At 40.8% G+C, this 24,811-nt stretch overlaps 6 protein-coding genes across 6 annotated transcripts; 2 read left to right on the forward strand and 4 right to left on the reverse strand.

Annotated features, from left to right (window-relative positions):
* Window positions 1-298: 298 nt before the first annotated feature.
* HG535_0A09170 (uncharacterized protein) lies at window positions 299-2,062 on the reverse strand (the record flags this gene model as incomplete). Its single annotated transcript, XM_037286800.1, has 1 exon — window positions 299-2,062. One exon carries the CDS (start codon window positions 2,060-2,062, stop codon window positions 299-301), a length of 1,764 nt encoding a protein of 587 aa, XP_037142695.1.
* A 5,317-nt stretch (window positions 2,063-7,379) lies between these two features.
* HG535_0A09180 (uncharacterized protein) lies at window positions 7,380-7,949 on the forward strand (the record flags this gene model as incomplete). The annotated part of the gene is made up of 1 exon (XM_037286801.1): window positions 7,380-7,949. The coding sequence occupies one exon, from the start codon at window positions 7,380-7,382 to the stop codon at window positions 7,947-7,949; it is 570 nt and encodes a 189-aa protein (XP_037142696.1).
* A 193-nt stretch (window positions 7,950-8,142) lies between these two features.
* On the forward strand, window positions 8,143-8,475 carry HG535_0A09190 (uncharacterized protein; the record flags this gene model as incomplete). Its single annotated transcript, XM_037286802.1, has 1 exon — window positions 8,143-8,475. The coding sequence occupies one exon, from the start codon at window positions 8,143-8,145 to the stop codon at window positions 8,473-8,475; it is 333 nt and encodes a 110-aa protein (XP_037142697.1).
* A 3,129-nt stretch (window positions 8,476-11,604) lies between these two features.
* Window positions 11,605-12,480, reverse strand: HG535_0A09210 (alpha/beta fold hydrolase; the record flags this gene model as incomplete). The annotated part of the gene is made up of 1 exon (XM_037286803.1): window positions 11,605-12,480. One exon carries the CDS (start codon window positions 12,478-12,480, stop codon window positions 11,605-11,607), a length of 876 nt encoding a protein of 291 aa, XP_037142698.1.
* Window positions 12,481-13,271: 791 nt separating this feature from the next.
* Window positions 13,272-13,784, reverse strand: HG535_0A09220 (uncharacterized protein; the record flags this gene model as incomplete). Its single annotated transcript, XM_037286804.1, has 1 exon — window positions 13,272-13,784. The coding sequence occupies one exon, from the start codon at window positions 13,782-13,784 to the stop codon at window positions 13,272-13,274; it is 513 nt and encodes a 170-aa protein (XP_037142699.1).
* A 6,519-nt stretch (window positions 13,785-20,303) lies between these two features.
* Window positions 20,304-21,473, reverse strand: HG535_0A09230 (uncharacterized protein; the record flags this gene model as incomplete). The annotated part of the gene is made up of 1 exon (XM_037286805.1): window positions 20,304-21,473. One exon carries the CDS (start codon window positions 21,471-21,473, stop codon window positions 20,304-20,306), a length of 1,170 nt encoding a protein of 389 aa, XP_037142700.1.
* Window positions 21,474-24,811: the final 3,338 nt, after the last annotated feature.

Below are 24,811 nucleotides of genomic sequence, written 5' to 3' on the forward strand. Positions count from 1 at the left end.
GTGGTACTCTAAATAGGGGTGAAATATTGGTATTCGTTGAGAATATTACCTTTATGTATATAAAGATTTCACGTTGCCGTGATTTAATGCTGTGCACACTATATCAAGAGGCAATGGACCTGAGCAACACATGTATAAAAGATGTCTTACAATATAGACATATATACGTACAATCAAAGGAAGAAAAAATTCAATACTTTTAGGACAGAGCAGAAAAAGAAAGCAGAAGAACAAAACAGCAGAACAAAACAGCAGAACAAAACAGCAGAACAAAACAGCAGAACAAAACAAAGCATTATTAGATGATCATAAAAGTCAAAAAACAAATAAATCCACCAAAACCTACACTTAAGCTATTCGCAAAGCCTTCATAAGCTGACAATATAACTGATGTTGAGAGGGCATTGTTTGATAACGAGACAGCAGATGAGCTTACTGGCGCAACTAAGATGGTTTCCGAACTGGTCCTACTAGCAGCAGAGCCAGCAAATGTCGAGGTGATTCTAGTTTGTTTAGATTCTGTTTCTGCTAAAGAACTTTCGGCAGTGGAAATAGAGGTGATAAAAGGAAATTTGCTATTTTCAGAATATACCGGAAAAGCTGTATAGCTTGTAGCTTGACTTTTTTGTGTCATAGAAGTGGTTGTCAAAGATGTTACCTGCGCAGTCGATTGAGTAGCTACTATGGTACCTGTTGAAGACAGAACAGTAACAGGATATTTAGTGGTGTAAGTTACCATTTCAGCGTTCTCAAGAGTAGTAACTTTTGCCAAAGTAGATTTCACAGATAGTGTGACAGGACAAATTGTCGTATATTCGGTGACAATACCATTCTCAGTACTAGTGATTGTTAAAGTATATGATCTAGTTGCTAAAGATGGACCTGGAAACGAAGAGCTTGGAATCGAAGAACTTGGAACCGAAGAACTTGGAATAGAAGAGCTTGGAATTGATGAAGTTGGAATCGAAGAAGTTGGAACCGAAGAACTTGGAATAGAAGAGCTTGGAACCGAAGAGCTTGGAATAGAAGAGCTTGGAATTGATGAACTTGGAATTGATGAACTTGGTACGGACGAGCTTGGAATCGAAGAAGTTGGAATCGATGAAGTTGGAACCGAGGAACTTGGAATAGAAGAGCTTGGAATTGATGAAGTTGGAATCGATGAAGTTGGAATCGAAGAAGTTGGAACCGAAGAAGTTGGAACCGATGAACTTGGAATCGAAGAAGTTGGAACCGAAGAAGTTGGAATAGAAGAGCTTGGAATTGATGAACTTGGTACAGACGAGCTTGGAATCGAAGAAGTTGGAATCGAAGAAGTTGGAACCGAAGAACTTGGAATAGAAGAGCTTGGAATTGATGAACTTGGAATTGATGAACTTGGTACGGACGAGCTTGGGACCGAAGAACTTGGGACCGATGAACTTGAACTAGTCGGTTCACAAGAGGCACACTTATTTGTCCAATACGACAGTGGGAAATCGGCGTTTGAATTTCCGTTATTGTCAGCATTGCATCCTGTCATCAAATCAAATGTTTGTTTTCCCCATTTCCAACCACCATGTCTATTGTGATACTCATATTGGATCTGAAAGCTAGGCATTAATACTCTACAGGGATCTTCAACGGCTGGGTGACCATATACCTCAAATGTTGCTGTGTAGTCTGTTGGGTCTTGAATCAAAAAAACATTTTCATTGAAACCATAAAGCTGATGAGTTCCTCGAGGTCCGTTTATACCGATAATTTTCAGAGACCACAAATATTTCAGATCAATTTTTTGTGCACCTTTAACATTGATAGTAATCTGGTAGGTATTACCTGCCATCCATTTTACAGATAGTACGTTCATGGTGTACTCCATAATGTTTTCGTTCTTTTCATGCCAGTGAAAATTCAAATCTGGACATAGAGGTTCGAATGTGTGACAAGATACACCACCACTGCCACCACCATGCCTGTTCAAAGCTAAATTTGTTGTCGAAGAATGATGTTGATCTGTAGCTAAAATCTGTTGTCCACATAATAAAAAGACGAAAAACTCAAGTAAATGAAAGAAAATCATGGCTATTTGATTTTCTGAACGTTGCTTATTTGGATAGATTCATTTATGAAACCTTCATTAGGCAAGAATCATTAAAGAAAGTTCATTCTCTTCAACCAATTTATAGGTACAAGAAATTTCCCTTCCGTGCTCAAATTCATTCGCTCATAATCGAATCTCTAAGTAAGAGTGCGAGGAATTGGTAGTGCAGACTTCAAAAGTCATCTAAACTGCAATCTGGAACAACATCGTTTACTGGTGACTTTGAGATTATTTCCCTTTTTGAGAATCTGCTATAAGCTCGAAACTTAGCCTCTAGGTGAAAGTGTCACTTCACCACCTCCAGTTGTGTGTGTTAATCTAACCTCCACACTTTCTTTGTTTTTGATTAGTCGGACTTACTAAGAGCCTATTCGGAAAAACTGCATAGAAAAAAAACTTCTTTTTGTGCCGATCACGCCAACCGCCTCTCCTAGTGACAAATAACTTGCATTGTAGCGCGTATAAAAAAAATTTTCTGTACAGAAGCGTTCATCAAAAAAAGTAAAGTGCATACCCCTTAGCTGGGGGAGAGGGGTAACGTGGGATGTGTAGAAGGGGCAACGGCATGCATTGCCTGAAGAGTTTCAGAAATGTTCTCTTCTTCCATGCATAGTAAATCTATTCAGGATGCAGTGGCAGCTGTCTGCATTCTGTACATTTTCCCTTCTACATTCATTTGTAAGCATTAGTTAGAGCCCTGACTAAGTGTAATATCTGTGGTTCCTTTTCGGAATGACAGATGATAGTTGCGGTTTTGGTTATGAGTCTCGAGACAGTGGTGTGATATTAGAAAAGATCACACCTAAACGAATGCTGATGATATGTGCAGTTGTGAGAGTATCTGTAGTTCCCTTTTGGGTATTTCTTGCGTGGAACCGACTGTGGGCGCAATTGTCTTCCGGTTAATGCTTAAGGATAAGGGGCATTTCTCGAAAGGCAATTAATGATCACATTCTATAAAGATTTAGCATTGGGATCGCCCTGCATTAATTGCCAATTTGATAAAGAACACTATCTCCTCACACGTTAAATGTGAAGTGTGTCTTTGCAGAGCTAGATTATCGATAGTTAGGCCAATATGCCCGATTACAGGATCAAGCTCTCCAATTTCAACCTTTATTCGGAAAGATTTCAGATATCTTTGGAAGGAAATCCCTTATATTGTGGTCTAGCATTGTATTTTTCTCAGGTTCACTTATTTGTGGGGTAAGTAAAAGTGTTTGGTGGCTAGTTTTTGGGAGATCTGTTTCCGGAATTGGTGGTGGTGGTGGTATCACCACCTTGTCGAGCATCATTATTAGTGGCTCATATTTTCAGACAGATTCTTTGACTTCTTGAAATGAAGAAGCTGAGACAATTTACTACGTACAATCAATGTTTGTATGGTTAGGAGATTTTTAACTTTTTATAAATTCAAAAATGCATTCGAAGGTATCAAAAACATCGTCCTTTGATGTTGAAATATAGACCAATATTATGAGAGAAATTAGATATATGAAAGAGATGACTTATAGGAATCAGAAAAAAGACAATTGGTCTGTACAACAAAATGAACGAAGTCAGATGAGGCTCCAGCAGAATATCAATCGATACTGGAAAGAAATCGGATGACAATCTATCGCGAGACGTTTACAATTCAGGAATCTGACTTCTAAAGAGTCTATGGCATGGAACAAGAAATAACAGTTAGACTACGGATTCTATGGGATTAGAAATGGGTGTGATGACGATGAAAATACTTCAATCGTTGTCCCTTCTTCTGGTTCAATAGGTGCAAAATGTCAGGTACGAATACCAATTAGTTTTATCTCAATTCATGTTATAGGAAACGAAGGATTTATATATCTCTATGATTGAATCATAGTATCATTATCAATATCCAATCCAGTTACTATTAGCAACTCCGAAGAAGATATTCTTTCCAAATACTATGGAGGGCACATTCTGTTATACATTCATTAATGGGAAACTTGACTTAAAGCCAGGAACAGAAAGGCATATATTGCAGACAATTATATCAGATAAATCTAAATTGAAAGAATTTTCAGCGTATTTCCAGAGTAACGATGACACTTTTGTTGCTTCTTATTTTCCTGGATCCCATATCTACGCATAAGATTTACGATAAACTCATGATGGAAAACGAGCAGACCATATTCAAAGAAAAGCTGAGATCTGCAGTGGATCCTCCCTTGCTATGTTCACAGGTACTAGAAAATACTACGTTGATTCTCGTACATTCAGAAAGGCAAACCGTCAACAACGAAGATAACTCCGCTCTCCATATTATGCGCCTGGACACCTGCCGCTAAATTGGCATTAAAACGCATTAGTCAGTCCTCCTATTAGCGGCAAAACATACAGGCTATTGAACGAATATGAACAAGTGAAAGGATAAGAGGAAAATAAATTCATATCAACACGTCATGATGAATGACTAAAAAATAGCATTTTCTGAAATGAGCAGATAGATAAATGTCAACTTTATTCGAAGCTAATTATAGCCTCACGTTCACCCTATCTCGTATTGCATGATTCGGGAAAAATAGGAAACGTACCAGTAGGGCACAGTTTTTATATATGATATCTCTGGGAAATCGCTCAGCAGTTCATTGCCTCAGGAAGTTAAACGCATGTCGGATGGGATCAACTAGGTAGTGGTAGTAAGAAAATTATATTAGAATATTGGCAAGTACTTGATATTACGTGAATCACATACAATTGCGTTCAACAGATAGGGTGGAGTGCTATAAATGAGCGCACAATCTGTTATTAGAAAACGTATTTGGCTTGGTCGGCTGCTGTCTCAGAACAACAATTAAAAGTGAACAGAAAAATATGCCAACAAGATCATTTGAAGTCTTACTAGTAGTGATTTTGATTACCTCTTCTATTGCTCGGACAACCTTAGCTGTTAACGTCGAACATTTAAGTCAGGTCATGATGCACACACCTACCGGGGCAACGCAACAGCAACTTTGTTGGCTGGTAGAGAATAGCTATATTGATGCTTTAAGTGATAACACAGGTAAGACCTTTCGTACATGCAGATTTGCAAATGAAGATTTGCCTGCTTTTAGATTGAGATCAGAAATTTTAGAAGTCCCACCTACAACAGATGCTGAAAAGGGGCAACCTTGGTTAAATCTCTCATCGTATTCTGGACCTAGGCCATTCGACAATGAGACTGATTATTGTACGGATATCATTCAATATGTGATACAACCAATGTATGATGATCAAGGGAGGCATGTATCTGAGGCATCGAACGCTGGCAGGTTTGAACGTACAACGAATAATGGTTCAGACTAGACGGTTTCCTTGAAGGATCCTCAACACCACTGGAGATCCGATAGTGAGTCGGAAATAGAGCAGTGTGTAGATGAAAGGTGCTACGACGTTCGTGATTGCTTAATACTAAACAAAAAATGTGCGCAATGCTCCAATAGCGGAGCGGGCGAACAGACATACTGTGACTGGCATATGTCTTACATAATGCACTCTTTTGTAGTGTGGTGCTGGTACACCATTCAGCACACCTGTAAGTAATAGCCTAGTCCAGGATTAGTACCTGATATCTATTTTCAAGTTCAACTTTTACACGCCTGGACGTATATTACACCTCAGCTTTTATGGTAGACCCGAAATCATGTTATTATTATTCATAAGACATAAAACTCTGAATACAAGCGTGGCTGCATTATGTTCATCTATTGTGTCCATAAAGCTTACGATTGGAGCGGTAGTCGTAATTTATTCGTAATAAGACCTGATAGATTTCGACTAAATATAAAAATTTTCTCCCAAAGAAAAAGCACAACCATTTGGAAACTAGAATATCTCAGCATCGTTTTATTCCAAGTATCATTCAACTATTGTGGCGTTTTCCAATTTCTGTTTTTGTTGAAATAGTTTTCAGAAGAAATAATCTGTACCCAAGAAACAATTAGATTGCCAAAGTAATAAAACAGCTCTATTCTGATATATGTTTTCAGAGCGACAAGTTAAATGAGGGTCAAGTTGTCACGGTGCAAGTAGCAGTCTGATGACGCTGCATGGTAGGGGATTAGAGCGTGGTGTGACCTATTCATGCGCGGAATCCTGCAGATGCGCGGCTGTAGCAGCCCTGCCGGGAATGATACTTGACGTAGATGGCAGATATGTGGCAGTAAATGGCTGGCTACTAGACAGGAAAATACGCAGACTGGTAAATCCCACCAACAGGAGTCTTTTAAGGTCTCTCTACGGCAAGCAGAGAAAAAACACTGTCGCAACAGCTTTGTGACTTTGGCGGTGGTCAATTTACTATGTGACGTGACTTTGGTGGTGGTAGGTACGTGACTTTGGTGGTGGTAGGTACGTGACATTGCTGGGGTTGAGGTTTTTTGCGAACAAGAAGAGGTACAAAGCTGTAACTTTGCGTAGTTACTGGGAAGTAGTGCAAGTGTACTACTAGCCTACATTTTTGGGCCTCCAGCGGGCTGTCCAGGCACTTGAGAGTAGCTGAAAGTTGAAAAGAGATTGTCGTCTAGATCGTGAAGGAGTGACATTTCGGTTGCGGTTTACTGAAAAATGAATGAAGAGTGTGAAGCTCTATTGGCACATAAAGAGCCAAGTGCCTGAGAGATCGGTTGGATGAGCCATGTTGATTCTCGTAGCACATGAGGAAACCAGTGAAATGATCATCAACAACGAGGAATAAGTTTTTCACAGCTAGCGCGGTTGAAAAAGATGACGCGGTTGGCTGAAAAGAGCGCTAAGTTTTTCTCGGACCTCGAGATATATAAAGGCGAAGCGGGGGAGGAGCTCGAGAAAATAGTTTTTCCTTTTTCATTCGCGGAATTATACAGGCACCGCGCTGACGCGGTTCCGCAAGAATGATAATTGACATAAATGGTAGATATGTCATAGCCAATGGCTGGCTCATGTATACTAGAGCACGCAAATAGGTAAATCCCACAAGTCCTAGACCTAGAGACTTATCAGTAGCCAATAGAGACAAAATACTTTCCGATGGGCTATGTGGCTGGAATACGATATTCAGTACGGAGGGGATAATTATAAGAGGTTGTGATGCTGAGCTCTTTGACTTTATAGCATTAGACGAGTACAAATTTGCCCAATTACCACACAAAAAGATAGTTCTTGAGACACAAGAGTTTAGAAAGCGCAACTCAAAAAAAGTAGAGTACACCTTCTCATTTTCTTGTCACAGGGTATATCTGAGACGGAAGCAGCATAGGTACTTGACATCGGCATGCCAAGAGCAGTCTGTTGATATGTTGCGTTTTCTCTAATGTACCTGCATTATGTTTACCTCCGCGCCGAAAGAACGGCTGCAAACTACGTTAACAAAGATATGAAAGCTGGCATTGCGTCCATGGTGAAGACGTTATCCCCAAATACCATCAACCTGTACGTGGTCAATCTTGGACACAAGCTCTTTGTTTTGTTCAACGGACATCGACTATCGCCGTTTGAAGAGTACGCATTTCTTCCAGAGGATGAGATCATTCTGCTTACAGAAAACTTGGAGATCAAAGAGAAGGTGAGTGAAAAGATGGAGATTCTGGGTAGGTGCTTTAGCAGCTGTATCCGTAGTGATGAATACCGCGAGTACCTGGTGCGCTGGGTGCGCATGTGCCCGTTTGACTTTCCCACATGGGCCAGCTTTGAACTTGCCTGTCCTGAGAATACAGTGTCAAAAGTAAGACGGCTGCTTGATACTATCCAATTTCTGGTTCGGTGTACCAGCTTTGCCACAACAGAAATGTTAAGGAGCCTGAAAAGTGGTTTACATCAGGGAAGTTCCTTCCACCTGAGAACTTTTGGAGCGGGTTCGGCAACCTGTACAGCAGGGTTGTGAGGTGGAACAGCATTGAGTCGTCGGCCCGCATAGCAGAGCAAACGCGCCACAAATTTAAAGCAGAAGACTTTTGGAAAAGAACTACGAATAATATGGCATAAAATGGTGAACACGATGAAGATATAAAAAGTCACTGGTGTCGAAGAATGTACGTGGGTTTAGTCTCAAGTGGTAGGACAATTAAATAGAACAAATGGGTGGCATTAAAGGCTTCAAAGAAGAAGGCTTTGAAATTGCTGAAGTTGAAGAAGTCTCATCAAAAAGCATAGAGAACGTATTCCCGACTCACCAACCTGATGATCTCGTTTCAGCCAATGTTCGTGAAATATGCGAGAGATATGAATTGCCCGAATATAAAGACATCTTAGAGAGAGGGGCTTTGCTGGCTAATAGACCTGAAATTTTTGAGAGTGATGAAAACTCAGAAGCTGAAAAGAGGTTATCCGGGGAGAAACATACTCATCTACTGTTATCCATTTTGCGGTCAAAGATACTGGCAGTTATCTGCACTTCACACACCATCTGAATTCACAACTCTCAACACTGCCTTCAAATTTACGCGTTATATATATAAACCATAACACAATCGATGAGTGCGGCGTCACAGCGGCTCCAATGACGTTCTCTGTGGTCCAACGGCACTTGAATCTCACCTTTGACAGATATCCTTTTCTTAGTCCCTTTGCCATCAATCAGTTTGTATCTGAGTTTAGAAAACCGTGATACAATAGTGTTGAAATAGATATTGATTTTAAAGAACCAAGTCAGACGAAGCTCTAACGGAATATCAATCGATAGGAGAGAGCTCTTGGTTGATAATCTATCACGAGACGCTAAGAATTCAGGAATCTGAATATGTTAAGATTCTGTGGCATCGGGTAAGAAATGACAGCTCTGCTACAGCTTCTACGGGTAAAAATGGATGTCCCTAGAGCATGAGTACTAGGTGGACGAGAGAGAAAAACATTCACCCGTTGTCCCATCGTATGCTTCAATAATTGTAACTTGACAGGTATAAATATCGGTATTTTTTTCAGATATTACATCCCAAGAGAATCAGTTTTTTGTTTCACCTCATGATATAGGAAATCAAGAATTTGGATATGTCTACATCTGAATAAAAAAATCCAAAAAAAAACTACTGCAGAAAATGCTTCTCATTTCCTCTGGAAATCCAGCAATAGGACTTACTGCATCTACCAATCCAGGAAAACCAGACGCCATACCACTCTTCCAGGTAAATATTGCTCGGCAAAATTGAATCCTTTAGTATAATAAAAGGTACATTCAGGATCTGTAGGATACATTTGTGTCAGTGGCACTTCCCCTTCCGGAAAAATGATGGTCCACAACAAACATTGCAATTGTTGGAGTAACTATTACTTCAAAAGAGCTCATGAAATTTATAAAAACCGAAGAGGTGTTGTAGAAATTCCAAGGATGAGTTGCCCAAGAGAATAATGCTTTTATGAGGGCACCTCTTTGTATTTTTAACGAGGCAGCAATCCTGCCAAATTCACTTCTCCTTCAAAGCCATTTGCGAGCACATTGAAGGTCATTTAATATGAGATAAATGCAAAAGCACAAAAAAGTGAGGTAGCTCTGGAGCCTACCGAATAGTTATTGGCCATTCACTGAAGAAATATGTCAGTAGGTAACCAGATCTCAGCACCGTAAAGCTCTTGGGTATGTGAGAATAAAACCCCTTGAATAAAACGATAGTACCAGTTATCATAACGGAAGAGATGGTTCCAATATACATCTTTTTTCAGAACTGGAAAAGGGGGAAAAATCTCACTAGTTTGTACAAGCAGAAAAGAGAGCACCTAACCAGATAATCATCGAATATAACAACATCCACCCCACATAACCACTGCTTAAGGTGACGGGTTTGAAGTTAATTGGCCCGGTTCCATGATTTTCAGTTAATGTTGTAATAAACACTCCAGCTATGGTAATTAAAGTCACGATACAGGTGAAGTCTACTGCTTTGCTCATCTTTTCCAGTTTCATAAAGAAGAAAATATATACGGCACGATTGGGAAGACCAGAAATCCAATAAAGTCTCTGGTATTCATCGTCAGACTTAATCGAAACGTATCCTTCATGTTCATATAGCTCTCGTTGTTATGATTTCATTTTAACAACAAGACCACCAATCCAACTTTGAATGCCATGGAAAACAATAGACAGGGAGGTCCGAATCAATATGCCTCTTTCCGCTCCGTATATACCAAAACTCATCCTCTTACAGACCCGATACCCAATTCTGCATTACGTCGGGACCCGAATTAAGACAAGTATATACACACATCATTATTCTACCAAGCATGAGAGCCCCAATTATATGTTGGAGATTTAGGCCCAGTTATAGCATCGCGGAGCCCGTACTTCAAGTCTATATTGTAATATTCGGCACATCCCATTAGCCAAAAATGAATCAAACACCCCATATTCCTCTTTCAGTTGGTATCAGCTCAAGATCAGGGGTTCTAAGCACAGTAATGTTATCTTTCAGACAGTGACAGACTACCGCCAACTGGGAAGTCACTGACACTCCGTAGTGCCCCTTCTCCCTTTTGGCTCAAAATATTCTAGATAATTTGAAAGTAATTCTATAGATGATACTTTGCTGAGATTTCTGATTATTATGGGAGGCAAAATCAAAGAGATCAACCCAATTAGCAGCGCTTCCAATTAAGAAATCCCTGATATATTATCCTTGCAAGGAAATTCCACAGCAAAAAAAGAGAGTGAAACTAGTGCAAAAGTATTCAAGAATTCATCTTCAGTCATGCTTTCTATGTCGATAAGCACACGCTATATCTGACCAAGCGTAGTGTATCTAAAAGCAGACTAATCTACAATCAAGCGCTATGATAAAATTCCTAGACAGATTTGCCTAGCAGTATGTAAGATAACAGAACATCTCTTCCAGATTACGAAATCTGGCTGAACAGGTGTAAAGTCTGTTTGGAGAAATATTGACATATATGCTCATCTTTCTTTCTACATTGGGGCTCTAAATATGTTAATTGGAATTAGCAGTTGAAGTCTCATGTGACGTGCCCCTTCATCAATGCTTTGTGAGAAAAACTGCAATTCTGAACTGAGAAGAATGCTATCTTGTTATGTGATCTAAAGTGCATTTCCCGTGCATTTCAGCGCCTGTCTTAAAAAGATTTGCAGCTGAAGTAACTGCCACGATATGGATGGTACTGGGAGAAATTGAACTGCTTTCCTATATCAAGGTATATAAGGCACCTAAAAAATTTGACAGAAATACTTCACGTCTCATGCTGGAAACATCGCGATCGCTATATCTAGGTAATAATCATGTATAAGTAGCTTTTGGTACAATTTAAATTGAAGATGACATTGGCAATCATGATCTGGCACTCAACTTAATTGCTTCTGTTCACTTTTTTATTGGCGGAGAAAAGTTTAAGGATGTGTCTTTTTCAGCTCTTACATTGCATTAATACATATTGGAATAAATTCACTTTCAACACACCGAGTCAATAAAAATACCGCCTTGCGCAAAGTTATTAGTAATGGCTGTGCACCGATGCAAAAATCAATTTTAATAGGAGCAGCTCCTCCATTTAAATTCCATCAAGGTACATGGTCTCTGCCTGACCGAGCATCAATATCATTAACACCGCCCAATAACAAAAAAGTTCGATAACTCACGGGCCAGAGCCCCCGGTTGCTCCTCTGGTATGTAATGTCCACACTCTTTGATGGTCGCCCCTTCTACATGGGATGCGAAAGTTCTCAAAGGTGCCGCCATGTCAGGAATCGAACCTTGATCCGACGAGATAGCAAGGATGGGAACTTGAAGGCTCCCGCTCTTCAAAAGCGTCTGGTTTTGATCAGCCGATTTGGCGCTAGATCTATAATACGCGAGGCCAGCACGAAGAGCTCCTGGTCTTGTGAAGTTCTTTACATACATGTCAATGTCAGCCACGGTGAAAACTAGTGGGTTAGCAGCTTTGCGAAGAAGGAACCACTCCAAGTATATGCGTTCCTTGCCTTCAAGGAGCGACTCTGGTAAATCTGGGATACCATGAAACATAAAATGCCAAGTTCGCCATGCATGGTCAGGGTTGGTTGGAAGTTGGCTGGGTAATGTAACACCTGGTATTCCTGCATCAAGTAAAGCAATACGTTCGACCTCTTCCTTGAACATAATTGCATAGGGAAACGCCACCCAAGCGCCTACGTCATGAGCCGCCATAAAGTAGCGCGATAAGCCAAGACCCTCGAGCAGACCGTGTAGCGTGACCGCAAGCGTCTGGGTGTCGTAACCAATGGCAGGTTTATCAGAATCACCCTGACCAGGGAGGTCCGGTGCAATAACCCAGTAGGACTTGGAAAGGAAGGGAATCACTTTACGCCAGGCATACCAGCTTTCAGGGAAGCCAGCAATCAAAATGAGGGCTTGGTTTTTTACATTACCAGCTGTGACAAAATGAATGCGGGTATTTTCGACCATGTGGAATCGATGACTCACCTCCGAATCCGCCATATTTTGAGTCAGTGTCTGTTTACTTAACAATTCTGCATTTTTGGCATAAAAATAGAGATCTTCAATAGTGCCAAGAAGTATTTAATATATATGCCATCAACCATACTTACGTAAGCAACCAAATTATTATTACGTAAGCAACCGAATTATTATTAGTCACAACGTGAAAAAGTCCGAAGTAGTTCAAACAGAACTTTTTCGCAGTTCATTCGCAAAAAATTTTTTGAAAAGAACTAATTTTTGTGTCAAATACCTATTTCTGGGACAACACTTGCCAAAAATGGATTTTTTTTTCAATGATTGCTGATATTCTGGTTTCTCTTCACATGTTGACGGAACTCCCTAAAGCTTCATGCATCACCTCACATTGAGTTGAGGCAAATCTCCGAAAAATGATGCGTTCTGATTTGAAGCTCTTACGAATTGAGAATTGCTTTGATTACTGTATCACATGCTTCATGTCTCAATTTTTGTGCATAAACTCCAAACCTTGAAAGATACTTTACTTCAACAGTATTGTTCCCTTACCGATATGTTAGGATATGTAGAGTGAGAAAGTTCATTTGGAGTCAAGCCTTAGATACACAACTGCTGAGATCCTATAGTTTTCCTGCATAAATGTTATATGCTTCTCGCGAGTTCTTTATAGAAGGAAACCAAGAGCTACTAGGTGAACCAATACAGTCACAGTCGGTATATAATTCAAAGGTGGATCTGACAGCTGTCCTAGTTCATGGGGAATTTCCCTCTCGTCGCGCATGGGATATGATGGTCTATAATCTCCCAGATAACTAAAATTTACTCATTCTTGACATGCCAGGCCACGAGGAGTCTCGCTTCGTAAAGCTCTTCTTGGTCGATAATGCTGCCTCACTGATAGCAAGGCTAGTCACAAGGCATGCTACTGATGGGGAGAAACTCGTTTTAGGACTTAGCTTAGGCGCCAATGTCGCGATGTAGCTCGCATTTTTGAACACTGAGAGATTTAAAGACGTCTTTGTATTTGGCAATAAACCATACAGCCACAATTCATTTTCACGATATGTTCCACATGTCCATTGGATAATGCAGCGTTGTGAGAATATGGTTCTCCGATCTCTGATCAAGTGGTTGATGGATAGTGTAGATTTGGACTGGGCAGATACTTCTATATGCACCTTCTCACTATGCCGAGATATCGTCGACACAGTGACAAAGGTCAAATGGCCCCAACCGTGGAAACCCAAACTCTTACAGTCGCTGCTGGAAAAGGAGGCTTGATACCAACTAAGGACCACCCTGAAGGTGCCATAAAGCTTATGCATAATGAAACAGTCTCATCTCAAGCACTGTAGCTGTTACACAACCATTAATGAGACATCCATGGAATCGAGAGGATCTCTAGGTACTTGCGCAAACAACGCTGTCATGTTTAGAAAGAAGGGAGCTACCAGATGGCTTCCAGTATTTATGTTACTACCGTAGATGTGGTTTATGGGAAAAAGCGGCTGCTATTCAATCCACTTCTGAAGAAAATCACCCATATCCGACAAAGCTCGAGTTCTTGACATGGCTTCTGTAAGTATGTGAATATTTCAAAGAGCTTGCACCTGCATCACTCACAGTATCAGGTTGTCAGTAGATTTTTCAATATTATCAATTAGTTCAAGTCATAAATATGATAGATCATATTTCTTTATGCAGAAACAGATTCGAATTCTGGCTAAAAGCTTTCTTTGAATAAGCTCTATACCATAAAGCATGTGTCCACAGCGTGCCATTAATCAATATAGTTATTTTAGCCTAACGAAGATTTTGCTCCAGCTACCCCAATAACAGATTTGCAGCTTTCACAAGTGCTCTGATGGCATATCCAGGCGGGTGTCTGGAACCTGCAACAATTTCTACACATTGAATTTCGTCTTCATTAGTGTCTTACGGAACCCTTAGAAGTGTAGCTGCCGTAGTAGCCGCATGCCAGGTCGTTACTGCTGCTGTTGCTTTTACAAGTCAGAATTTTGCGACGTAATTTTTTGTACTCACTTGAAGGCGGCCGTCTCTTGGACATCCTGGTATTGCGAAACATGAGAAAGAATTTACAGCAGCAAGTCCAAAATATACGGAATTTGCAAGATCCTAACCTAGGCCTGTAACAAGCAGAAAGGAGCACATCAACTGCGCAGCTTTTTTATTCCCTAGTGGCTGTTTATAAACGCAATGCCTGGGATCCCTCTTTGGGTAAGTTATTTGGTGTGACACGTAATATCAAAAACGCTATGTTGAAAAGAAAATGCTTGAAGATGAACTATCATCAAATCAGTGCAATGAAATGCCTGAAAATCCTTTTTCACTCATGCGGGAAGTTACCCTCGTGGGCATGCTGTGCTCAGCTCAATTGATAATTCAAGCAGGACTTGCCCTATCAAATGCGGCACTTTACATCATTGGTGATAGCTTTGAAATAACGAGCCTCTGACAATTAAGTAAGTTTTGCCTGGATACTCTCCAGTTTGGAACATTTTTCTAGACCTCTTGAAATCTTGGTGATGTTCTTTGTCAGATAAAGTCTTTGTACTTGGGTTTTTGTGGTATGCCCTTTAGTTTGTGCTCTAAATTTAGCGTATGGTAAAATTAAATATTTTTCAATTGTTGCTGAGTTTTGCAGGAAATAGGCACCCATTTTTCACCATCGAATGCAATTGCCACTCTTCGGCGCACATATACATCAGGAAGAAGCAGGAACATGGTTTCAATCCATTCGGAGCCTGGGCACCTGGAAGGTTTGTTCTTGGAGCAGTATTCTCATCATTAAATAACAAGTGTGTCTGGTAGCCATGGATCTAATGGATAATTGGCAACGCTTGCTTTGTCTGGTCATTGCACCGATGCATGCTGGAAGTTGTTTCAGGTACACTTTGGGGGGACGGGCATGGTCGGGGGGACTGTTTTGATTTGAATGAGTTCCGGCTGTTGGTGCTCCTGTTGTACTGTGTGTACGAGAAAGGGGATGTTCACAATATGGTGAGTAGGGTGTTACCATGGTACCGCAAGTTTGAAATATTTGGGCAATGGTTGAGCAGTGTGATGTGTAAGCGAGTGTGCGGTTACGAAGAGCGGGTGCCTGTGTACAGGTTTGTACTGGGCACGTATGTGGAGGAGTGTGGATTGAACAAGGTGTTGATAGAAGGTGAGGCGAGTGATATGTAGTATAGATTTATAGAAGCTGTGGGATTTTGCAGTTGAGTAGTATTTAAGTAGGCTTAATGGTGTAGTGTGTGATCTGGGCAAAAGTGAGTGTACAACGTCTCGGAGAATCTGCATTCTTCTGCCCCGACGTGACTTTGGCGGTAGTGGATTTACTATGGGACGTGACTTTGGCGGTAGTGCCTACTGGTTTTTGGTGGTAGTAGGGTTTTCTAGCGAACAAGAAGAGGTACAAAGCTGTAACTTTGCATAGCTACTGGGCACTAACGCAAGTGCTCTAGCCTGCATTTTTGGGCCTCTAGCGTGCTGTTTAGGCATTTGAGAGTGGCTGAAAGTTGAAAAGAGATTGTCGTCTAGATCATGAAGGAGTGACATTTCGGTTGCGGTTTTTTAAAAAATGAATGAAGAGTGTGGAGCTCTATTGGCACATAAAGAGTCAAGTGCCTGAGAGATCGGTTGGATGAGCCATGGTGATTATCGTAGCACATGAGGAAACCAGTGAAATGATCATCAGCAACGGGGAATAAGTTTTTTACAGCTCGCGCGGTTGAAAAAGACGACGCGCGGTTGGCCGATGAGAACGATAGTTTTTTTCACAGCGAGCTGGCTGTAAGGCGAAGAGTGACGGGAATGAATGTGATGTGTGTAAAAAGTGAGAAGAAAAGAACAAACAAGTGGGGATGGGTGATGCAAAGGACTGGTAACATGAAGGTTAAGTTAAATAAAAAAGTAAAGAAAGGGATGAGTTATGAAAAAATGGTGGGAAGAGAGGAGGAGGATTAGTGAAGTACATGCACTGATGCAAAAGTGTGATAGGAAAGACTAGTTATTTTTAACGGTAGTGAACAGTTGCTGTTAGGTAGCGAGAAACTGTAGGGGAGTTGTAATAGGGTAGTGGCATCGAATGAGGGGCCGGTAAAGCATGAAGATAATATTACTTGTAAAGTGAAGACGTATATGTGAGGGAACGTAATGATTGAAACAGGGTCTATTATTTTAGTGAGTACGTTGGTGAGGAGGCCATGGATGATTTTGTATCGCAAGGCGGCATGTATGACAAGTCAACGATCTGCGGCTGTTGGTAGTCCTTGCTATACTGTGTGCATAAGCAGGGGATGGTCACGATATGATGAGGAGCATACTACCAGGGTACCAGAAGTTTGAGGAGAATTTCGGAGTCTTATGTATTGACTGTCACTGATTCGATGGACGTGGAGAATAATGGGTGTTCATCTAGCGTTTTCGAAAAGAGAACGCGGGTATCGTCATGTGTGATCTGGAGATGAGAGAGTGTACAAACCGTCATAAAATGTGCTGTGGAGTTGACGGTGGGATACAAAGGCATATTTGTAGAGTAGATACAAATCGTAATATACTGGTATATAATTTGCAAAGAAAATGAGTGATCTCAGGGAGTGTGGTTTTGCCATTTTTTCGATATAATGATGTATTTCTGACGAATGGCTTGCCTTTCGGTAATAAAAAATTTTGAATCTACATTGAAAAACTCACATTATTTTATGGTTATCGTGTCACACTCTCAAGATTCATGGTTGGCGAGATAGCAAAAAAAAAATATTATAAAAAAGAGTTTGCGGATGCGCGATCATTTCATGTTGGGTAAGAAATTTTAAAAATTCAATATGGTGAAAAATGTCGAAAATGAAAAAGAAGTATCAAAATAGAGAGGAAACGTTAAATAAAGAAGGATAGCTTAGAGTTTTTTGAGTCGAAGTTGATATTGAGGGATATACAGAGGGGCAAAGAGATGAGATGTGTGGGTCTAACGTCTGTTTGTATGGGTTTGTGGAGCGAATGTCTGGGCGATGGTGTAGAGATGGCGGAATGGGGTACGGAGGTAGATGTATGGATGGGAATGGCAGCTTAAAATATTCTGCTGTGTCAGTGAGAGCTGGTGAGGATGAGTTGGCATGTGTAAATCAAGGAATGGTTTGAGAGTGTTTCCATACAGGCAAAGTGGTATGGATTGATGGAATGTGGAGGGAATGGTAAACGAGGAGGGTGATGGAAGAAGCAGGGCAAGGGAAGTGAATAGGCAGGGAGAGGAAAGGGAAATATAAAATAAGGGATGGCAATAGAGAAATAAATAGGATAAGATTTTAAAGTTGGTCAAAAGGCAGGTTTATTGAGAAGAAGCGATGGGTTAAGCGGGGGGATAGTGGGTGAAAAAAGAGGATAGAAAAAAGGGAATGAAGGCTGGTTTTGGAAAAGTAGAGGTGAAATGGGGCTATTGAGTGAGTTCGGAAGTGGTATAGATCTTAAAAAAGGAAAAAAGAGGAATTATTCGTCGAAATGCGACGGGGTAAAAGTGATGAGGTAAGGAAGGTAGGGTAAGTGGGTGGTAAAGGACGTGAAATCAGAAGTGTAAATAAAGGAATGTAAATAAAGGAATGTAAATAAAGGAATGTAAATAAAAGAATGTAAATAAAGGAATGTAAATAAAGGAATGAAAATAAAGGAATGTGATTAAAGTAAAAAGATAATGTAGTTGAAAGTTTGTAATAATAAATTTTAGATACGATTAGGTATGTTTGTAAAGGAATGTGAGAAGTAAAAGGAAAAAGTTAGCAGTAGTGAGTAGAGGAAAGAAGGGAGAAAAAAGAATAAAAGAATTGGATAGTCCAGTGTAAGCAGTTTGAAGGAAATATGCGGCTGTTATCGTTATTGTTGTTATTGTTATCGTTATTGTTGTTATTGTTATCGTTATTGTTGTTGTTGTTGTTGTTGTTTATTGTTGTTGTTGTTGTTTATTGTTGTTGTTGTTGTTGTTGTTGTTGTTGTTGTTGTTGTTTATTGTTGTTGTCGTTTTTTGATGGGAAAAGAAGAAGTTGTTTATGGATCTCGATGGTAAATTAAGGAATGGAAGAGGAAGGAGATAAAAGTGGTAAGCGAAAAGATAATTTAAATAATATATTGGTTATACGTGAGAGAGTAGTGATGAGAAGCGTTGTGGATAGTTTAGTAGTTGGTTTAGAATAGATAATTGGTTGAATAATAGAGGAAGAAAGTTTCAAGTTGAAGAGAGGAGATAGTTGGTAAAAGAAGAAGTCAGGGTTTAGTAAAGAAGTAAAAGCGATATAATGGATGATTGAAATAAGTTGAGTGAGTGTTGAAAATTGAATGTCGAAAAAGGTTAGAGATGGGAGAAGTAATGGTGAAAAAGGAAGATGTGAAGGTGTAGCGATTAGAGAAGATGTCGAGTTATTGTGGAGTAAAGGGAGGAGAAAAGGCGGAGTTTTAGCGAATGATGAAAGAAAAGGGGAAGTAATTGTGAATGTCGAGAAAAGAAGAAAGTAAAATGTTTTTATGAAAGAAGATGTATAGAAGAGTAGGGTAGAGGAAATAGAAAAAAGGAGTATGGTATAGTAGTAAAGTAGAAGAAAGAGTGGGGTTAGAAGAGGGAAGGAAGTAGAGTAGTAAGGTAGAAGAGTTAGAAAGAGAGGAATGAAGAAAGAAGTAAAAGTATGAATGAAAAGAAGTTGGGAGTGTGTTATGTAAAAGTTGAGAAGTAGAAGTGAAGAGGAAAAAAAAGAAGCGGAGTAGATGAAGAGTGTAGAGGGTGGTTAAAAGTTGAAATGAAGAAAATGAATGAGTGAGAAGCGAGAAATATGAAAGATGAGGGGAGAGGTGTAATAGATGAAGAAGGTAGGGGGTGAATGGAAGTTGAATGGCGGATGAAATCGAAATGAGAGCGGTGAGGGAGTGGTATGAAAGATGTGGAAAAGAGGAAGATGAAGTGGAATCATAAAGGCTGATGGAGTAAAAGAGATGAAAAGAGTTGAGGGTAGAATGAAAATAGGCGGTAGGGGAAAGGTGTAGGGGAAAGGAGAGATGTTGTATGAAAGAAATTGAAGAAGAAAAGGAAAGAAAGAGTGGTAGAATGTAGTGGGGAAAAGTTGAATGGGATGTAGATGTGAGGAAGGAACGAGAGAAGGGTCAGCGTGTAAGTGAGAAGAAAGAAGGAAATGTAGAAGTTAGGTGAAGGGAGAGTAAAGAAGAATAGTGAAGTAGTAAGAAGAACGGGAAGTAAAAAAGAGAGTGAGAGAGTGAGGAGTGAAGGACGCGAGAAGTAGAATGTGAAGTAGAACGGGAGTGAAAAGAAGGAGTGATGTGTAGTATGAACGAAAAAAAAAGAGGAGGGGGGTATGAAGAGAAGAGTGGTGTAGAGTAGAAGAAAAGCGTCGGGAGTAGTATGAAGGAAGTATGAAGGAAAAAAGTGGTTGAGTGTAGGTGCGTAGAAGATGAGAGATGGGGAGTAGTGTGAAGGAAGTAGAAAAGTGGAAGAAAGAGGAAAAGTGGAAAAAGGTAAGGTGTAGTTTGAAGAAGAGAGGAAGATGGAATGAAGTTGATGTTTGCGTAATAGTGGGAATGAAATGGAGTGCGAAATGTAGTGGAGAAGCGAAAGTAGTAGAGTTGAATAGAAAGGGAAGTAAGAGAAGAGATGAGAATGAATGAAGTGAAAGAGTAATGGGAAGAGTGGGAAAAAATGGGGAAGAAATGGGAAGTTGAGAGTGTAAAAAACGGAAAAGTTGGATGTGAAAAAGAGAATGGGGATGATGAAAAGGAGTGGGAAGTGTAGTGTAGAAACGAAGTAGTATGATGGATGGAAAATGGAAGCGTCAGAAAAGGGAAAGTGAAGGAGTAAAGAAGTGAGTAGGTGTGATGTAAAGTGGATGTAGAAGGGGAAAAGAATGTGAGAGTAAATGATGAAGTATAGTAAGCGAAAGAAAGGGAATGTGAAGATGAGTTGTTGAGAGTTGGTGAGTTGAAGTGAAAAGACGGGGAAGTAAAAGAGAAAGTGTAAGGAAGATGGGATGAGAGTGAGAGTGAAGAGAAATGAGGAAGTTGGGAAGTTCGGAAGTGTAGGGGTAGTGAAGTAGAGTTGAAAAGAAAGGGAGAAGGGAAAGGGTGAAGTTTAGAAAAAAGTAAATGTCGGGTATGGGAAAGAGAAAGTTGAAAGAAGTGATGGAGTAGAAAAGCGGAGTATGTGAAAAGATGAGTTGGATGTTAGAGTTTTGGAGCTGTAAAAGAGAATGAAAGTAGAGAGAAATGGATGAGTTAGTAGTGGAGTAGAGTAGAGAAAAGGAAAGGAAAGGGAAAGGAAGTGAGGGAGTGAGGGAGTGAGGGAGTGAGGGAGTGAGGGAGTGAGGGAGTGAGGGAGTGAGGGAGTGAGGGAGTAGGAAGTGGGTAGTGGAGTAGGAAGTGGGTAGTGGAGTAGGAGAAGAGGAATGGAAAAGGGAATGAGGATGAGTAGTTGAGTAGATCGCGGTGATGAAAGATGGAGTAGAAAGAAGAAGTGATGAGAAGTGGTAGAAATGAGGAAAAGTGAAGATGTAAAGTTGAAAAGATGAAAGAATGTGGAGTGGATGGGAAAAAGAGAATGTGAAGGGAATGGTTGAGTGAAAAGATGAAAGAAGTATGAAATGTCTGGTAGAAAAGATGAAAAGAGTAGGAGAGAAAAAGGAGAAAGAAGTAGGAAAAGGGAGTGAGTGAAGAAGTAGAGTAGGGGTGAATGGAATGATGAAAAGAGTGAAGTGGAAAGAGATAGGTGAAAGATGTGATGAGTAGTTGAGTAGAAGGAAAGAAGTGTATAGAAAAAGAAAATGGAGTGTGAATGAGAGGTAAAATGGAATGGAATGAATAGAAAGAGGTGAAAGTGAAGGATGAGGGGAGGTGAAAAGAGAATGTGTGTTCGAGTAGAGAAGAAGAGTTGAGGAGAAGAGGAGAAAGGAAAGAAGGAGAAGAGGAGAGACGTGGGTAGAGCGTGATGTAGGTGTGAAATGAATCATGAGGGATGAGATGAGTAGTTGAGTGGAAAAAAGGAAGTGTAGGAGAGGAATAGGAAAGTTGAGGGATGAGATGATGAAAGTGTTAGGGAATGAAAGTTGAAGTGAAGGGAAAAGAAGTATGAGTGAGTGGTTGATAGAGGGAAAAGGAGTGTATGTGAAATGGAAAAGAATCCAGTTGAGTTTGTGGTGAGGTAGGAGAAAAAAGTGGAAAAGAAATAGGAAAGGGAATGAGTAGTGGAGTAGAGTGGAAGAAAAGTAGTAAAAGAGAAAAAGAAGTGTATGAGAAGATGAAAAGGGTTGGAAGTTGATGTGAAGAGTGAAATGGAGTGGATGGGAGTAGAAAGTAAGAAAGAGTAGTAGAAATAGAGAAAAAAGGAAAGAGATGGTAGGGGAGTAGAGTAGAGAAAGGAGAGGGTGTGAGAAAGAAGAAAAGAAGAGGAAGTGTGAGAGTAGAGTGAATGGTTGAGAAAAGAGTGGTGATGAAGAGGGAGATGAGATGGAGTTGGAGTGAAAAGAAAAGAAAGTTGAGTATGTATGAATAGAGATGAAAAGATGGAGAGTGAATGAGAGTTGAAGTGAATGGAAGGAGAAAGAAGTTGAAGTGAATGAAAGAGGAAAAGAGTTTGGTGGGGAGTGTTATGAAGATGCGAAGAGTAGTAGAAAGGGAAAGGAAAGAAATGGAAAAGAAGGAAAAGAATGAGAGTAGTATGGTAGAAAAGTGAAAAGGTGAAGATGAAAGTGTGTGATCGAGGGGAGGAAAGTGCGGAGATGAAAAGAGTGGAGATGAAATGAGAGTGGTAGGGGAAAGGTGTAGGGGAATGAATGAAGGGAAATGGGAGAGAGTAGTATGGTAGAAAAGTGAAGATGAAATGAGTTCGATAGGGGAAAGGTGTAGGGGAATGAAGTTGGTAGGAGAGGTGTAAGAGTAGAATGAGGAAAAAATGAAATAAAGAAAAAGAGAGTAGTATGATAGAAAAGTGAGGATGAAATGAGTTCGGTAGGGGAAAGGTGTAGGGGAGTGTAATGGAGTGGAGTGAAATGGATGGAAGTATGTAGTAGAGTAGGGTGTATGTAAAAAGAAAGAAAAAATGAAATGTAAAAGTGAAAATGTATGAAAGATGAGGAGTGTAGTGGAGTAGAGTAGAAAAGAAAGGATGAAAGAATGAGAGAGTGAAGAAAAAAGATGTAGTTGAAAGTGAAAAGGGAGTGAGGAGAAAGAGTAAATGTCGGGAGTTGAGTAGTAAAAAAGGAGTAGATGTGTAAAATGAGGTGATGAAAAGATGGAATAGAAAAGATGAATGTATGAGAAGTGTGGTATGAATGGTGTATGTAGATGTGAAAACGAAAAGTGAGAGTGAAAAGAGAGAGTAGAATGAATGAGTGTGTAGTGAAATAGGAGTAGAGAGGTAAAAGGAAGTTCGAATGAAAGAGATGAAGAGAGTAAATAAAAAGAGTGTGTAGTGAAGTAGGGTAGAGAAGTTGAGTAGATGTGTGAATGGAAATGGATGGTTGGTAGCGTGGAAGAGATGAAAAGTTTGGATGTTGGTGTGGGAATGAGGGAAGGTGGGAAGAGAGAGTGGTTGAGTGGAGTGAGGAATGAAGTGAGAGTAGAAATGAAAGAGAAAAAAGAAAAGATGAAAAGATGAAAAAGATGTGTGGTGGTTGAAGAGTAGAGAAGATGAGAGTGAAAGGAGGGAGTGAGGAGATGTGAGTGTGATGAAAAGAATGAGATGAAGGTAGGATGAGTTGTGGAAGTGAAGAGTGAATGAGAGTGAGAAGTGGGAAAGAAAGAAGAAAAAGAAAAGAGGAATGAAGTGGTGAGTAGAGAGAGAAAGGAGTTGAGAGTTGAGTGAGTGGTTGAGAGAAAGTGATGGAGAATGGAAATGTGGTTTGAGTGGAATGAGGGGATGGGAGGGAAGTGAAGTGAAGAAAGGAAATGTATGAATGTATGAGTGTATGAATGGAGATGGTGGGGAATGTTGAAGTAGAGGAGCGGATGGAAGAAAGAGAAGGGAAAAGGGAAAAAGAAAAAAGAAGCGTGGTGTATGGTAGAGGTAGAATGAGGTGAAGAGATGAAGAAGTGTTTGGGGGTGAATGTGAGATGAATGAAGAGGATGTGAAAGTGTATGAATGAGGGATGGAAGTGGGATGAAGAGGTGAAAGAAGTGATGTGTAAGTGGAGTGAGGGGAGAGGGATGGTGAAGTGGTGATGAAAGTAGGAGGGGAAGTAGAAAGAAGAAAGAAAGAGAAGATGAGAAAGTGAAATGTCGTTGTGTAGTTGTGTAGTAGTGTAGTAGTAAAGGGTGAAGAAAAGGAGTCTGAGAGTGTGTTGTAGTTGGGGAGTGGGGAAGTGAGAGTGGAAATGTGAAAAAGAGTGTTGAGGAAATGGGAAGTGAAGGAGAAAGTGGTAGGGGTGTGGAGTATGGGAGTAGTATGGTTGGAGAATGGTGTAGAGGAGTGAATGATGGAAAAAAAGAAAAGTGGAAAGGGAAGTCGAGAAAAAGAGTGAATGAAATGTGATGTATGGTTGAAGATGGTGAGGAAATGGGAAATGGGAATGAGTGATGTGATGAAAAAAGAAAAGAGAGGGGGAAAGGTGTGAAAGTGAGGTGGTAGTGGTGGTGGAGTGAAAGGAGAGAGTGAAGTGGAAATGAAGGAATGTGGAGTCGTGTGAAATGAGAAATGGAAGTGAAGAAAAAATGGAAGGGTGGAGGAAGATGTGAGAGTAGGGTGTGTAAAGTAAAAAAAGAAAAGAGCGAAAAAAAGAATGTGAAATGAATGAGAGATGTGAGAGTGTAGGGGTGTATGAAATAGAAAAGAAATAGAAGGTGAAAAATGGAAGAGGGAGGGGAGCGGTGTAGGGGAGCGGTGTAGGGGAGCGGTGTAGGGGAGCGGTGTAGGGGAGCGGTGTAGGGGAGCGGTGTAGGGGAGCGGTGTAGGGGAGCGGTGTAGGGGAGCGGTGTAGGGGAGCGGTGTAGGGGTGCGGTGTAGGGGTGCGGTGTAGGGGTGCGGTGTAGGGGTGCGGTGTAGGGGTGCGGTGTAGGGGTGCGGTGTAGGGGTGCGGTGTAGGGGTGCGGTGTAGGGGTGCGGTGTAGGGGTGCGGTGTAGGGGTGCGGTGTAGGGGTGCGGTGTAGGGGTGCGGTGTAGGGGTGCGGTGTAGGGGTGCGGTGTAGGGGTGCGGTGTAGGGGTGCGGTGTAGGGGTGCGGTGTAGGGGTGCGGTGTAGGGGTGCGGTGTAGGGGTGCGGTGTAGGGGTGCGGTGTAGGGGTGCGGTGTAGGGGTGCGGTGTAGGGGTGCGGTGTAGGGGTGCGGTGTAGGGGTGCGGTGTAGGGGTGCGGT

Source organism: Zygotorulaspora mrakii, chromosome 1 (assembly GCF_013402915.1).
Source record: "Zygotorulaspora mrakii chromosome 1, complete sequence".
NCBI lineage: Eukaryota > Fungi > Ascomycota > Saccharomycetes > Saccharomycetales > Saccharomycetaceae > Zygotorulaspora > Zygotorulaspora mrakii.